Source organism: Oncorhynchus gorbuscha, linkage group LG20 (assembly GCF_021184085.1).
Source record: "Oncorhynchus gorbuscha isolate QuinsamMale2020 ecotype Even-year linkage group LG20, OgorEven_v1.0, whole genome shotgun sequence".
NCBI classification, from domain to species: Eukaryota; Metazoa; Chordata; class Actinopteri; order Salmoniformes; family Salmonidae; genus Oncorhynchus; species Oncorhynchus gorbuscha.
In genome coordinates, this window is record NC_060192.1 from 36,913,325 (window position 1) to 36,915,824 (window position 2,500).

At 46.7% G+C, this 2,500-nt stretch overlaps 1 protein-coding gene across 1 annotated transcript in view; it reads left to right on the plus strand.

Moving 5' to 3' along the window:
- LOC124006827 (neurobeachin-like) overlaps positions 1-2,500 on the plus strand; it is a 121,104-nt gene that overhangs the window by 93,705 nt on the left and 24,899 nt on the right. The window contains 3 exon segments of the mRNA XM_046317007.1: positions 1,255-1,319; positions 1,892-2,000; positions 2,133-2,299. Of these exon segments, the coding sequence (XP_046172963.1) occupies positions 1,255-1,319; positions 1,892-2,000; positions 2,133-2,299 (341 nt within the window).

Sequence of the window (2,500 nt, forward strand, 5' to 3'; positions counted from 1 at the left end):
TGAATGAGGTCAGTGGCTGTAATGCACCTAATTTATGAAAGTTGACAATCGCAATATAAAGTCCAGAAAAGAAAAGGCCTGGAAGGAAGAGACGACTAGAAATTATTCGGTTGACCGTTTTATGTGTGGATTAATTGTCGGAGTAGAGGACCTTGTGCACTTCAGGTAAAATAATAACTCAATGTTTATATCCCAGGCCTAACTAGCTAGCAACAAACAGCAAGCTAGCTAAATTGGACACATTAGCTAGCAAGTGCCAGCCAGCTAGCTAAATTGCCATAAATGTTTAATGCTTTTCGACCTGTCCCCAAATTAATATAATTGGTTGAGAATTTGTTTTGATATTTTAACCCGCGTTTGGTGCAGGGGGACAAAATACATTTATGCACGATGGCGCCGGTTTGGGTTCAGATCGTTCACAGCAAACAGTCTCTCTCTCTGTCTAGCGTTGCTGCAGTCTGTATTCTCTGTCCGGGAATCCACTGGTCACACAATAGAGATATTTACGTTGTCAAATTGGACTTATTTTAGTATTTTCCTGAACTTCAACACACACACAAAAAAAACTTTTGAATTTGTATGTTTGTATGTTTGTGTTTCAGCCTGATGGCAGCCCCGTCTCTTGGTTTGCTATGAAGCTGAGGGATGGGGCTGGAGAAATGTAACCACAGACAGAGCTGTTGATGCAAGTGGTCCGTAGTGGTCCGTAGTGGTCCGTAGTGGTCCGTAGTGGTCCGTAGTGATCAGTAGTGGTCAGTAATGGTCAGTAGTAGTCAGTACTAGTCAGAAGTGGTCCGTAGTAGTCAGTAGTTGTCAGTAGTGGTCAGTAGTGGTCAGTAGTAGTCAGTAGTGGTCAGTAGTGGTCCGTGGTAGTCAGTAGTGGTCAATAGTGGTCAGTAGTAGTCAGTAGTGGTCCGTAGTGGTCAGTAGTAGTCAGTAGTAGTCAGTAGGGTTCAGTAGTGGTCCGTAGTAGTCAGTAGTAGTCAGTAGTGGTCAGTAGTGGTCAGTAGTGGTCAGTAGTGGTCAGTAGTCGTCAGTAGTAGTCAGTAGTGGTCAGTAGTGGTCAGTAGTAGTCAGTAGTGGTCAGTAGTAGTCAGTAGTGGTCAGTAGTGGTCAGTAGTGGTCAGTAGTAGTCAGTAGTGGTCAGTAGTGGTCAGTAGTGGTCAGTAGTAGTCAGTAGTGGTCAGTAGTAGTCAGTAGTGGTCCGTGTGTGGCTTTGTGTCTGTTTTGTAATATGACCCTTTGTGTTTCCAGGAGTGGCAGAACTCTATCCAGAAGAACGCTGGGCTGGCCTTCATAGAGCTCATAAATGAGGGAAGGTAATCAATCACCTATCACATTGATCTATCTTTCTATCGGACTGCTTAATCTGTTATCACCATCAGGAATCATCTGCTCAGGGCTAACCATTTAGAAAGAGGCTCAATTAAACCCCCCCCTCTCTCTTCTGATATATATATCTTGCTCCCTCTCACTCACTCTCTCTCTCTCTCTCTCTCTCTCTCTCTCTCTCTCTCTCTCTCTCTCTCTCTCTCCCTCTCTCCCCCTCTCTCACTCTCTCTCTCTCTCTCTCTCTCTCTCTCTCTCTCTCTCTCTCTCTCTCTCTCTCTCTCTCTCTCTTCTGATATCCCCCCCTCTCTCTCTCTCTCTCTCTCTCTCTCTCTCTCTCTCTCTCTCTCTCTTCTGATATCCCCCTCTCTCCCTTCTCTCTCTCTCTTCTGATATCCCCCTCTCTCTCCTCTCTGTCTCTCTCTCTCTTCTGATATCCCCCTCTCTCTCTCTCTGTCTCTCTCTGTCTCTCTCTCTCTCTTTTTCCCCATCCTTTCTAATATCTCTCTCTCACTATCTCCTCCCCCTCCCTCTGGCTCTCTCCCTTTCTCTCTTTTCCCAGATTGCTGTGCCATGCTATGAAGGACCACATTGTGCGTGTGGCCAACGAAGCAGAGTTTATCCTCAACAGACAGAGAGCTGAAGATGTACACAAACACGCTGAGTTTGAGGTCAGAGTTCAGTCTTCCTTCCTCTGAACGACAGTGTCTGTGTCTGACTCTGTGTCCTCCAGTACACTAAACCATGATAGCAGGAATCTCAACGTCTCTCTCCCTCTTTTTCCCTATGCCCCTCCCACCCAGTCTAACTGTGCCCAGTACGCTGCTGACAGGAGGGAGGAGGAGAGGATGTGTGATCACCTGATCAGCGCTGCCAAGCACAGGGACCATGTGACCGCCAACCAATTGAAACAGAAGATACTCAACATCCTGACCAATAAGCACGGGGCGTGGGGCACGATGTCACAGAGGTGAGAGGTAGTAGGAAGGGGATGGTCTGAAGGACAGGGAAGAAGGCTGTCACTGAGATGTAATTTTGGGTTCTGTTAGATAAGCTATGAGACAGGAAGACAGAAAGCATCTGTCATCTTTCTCAGACACACACGCAAGCACGCGCACGCACACACACATTTTGATTGATTGACGCGTGCCTATCATTCCAAGTTCACTCC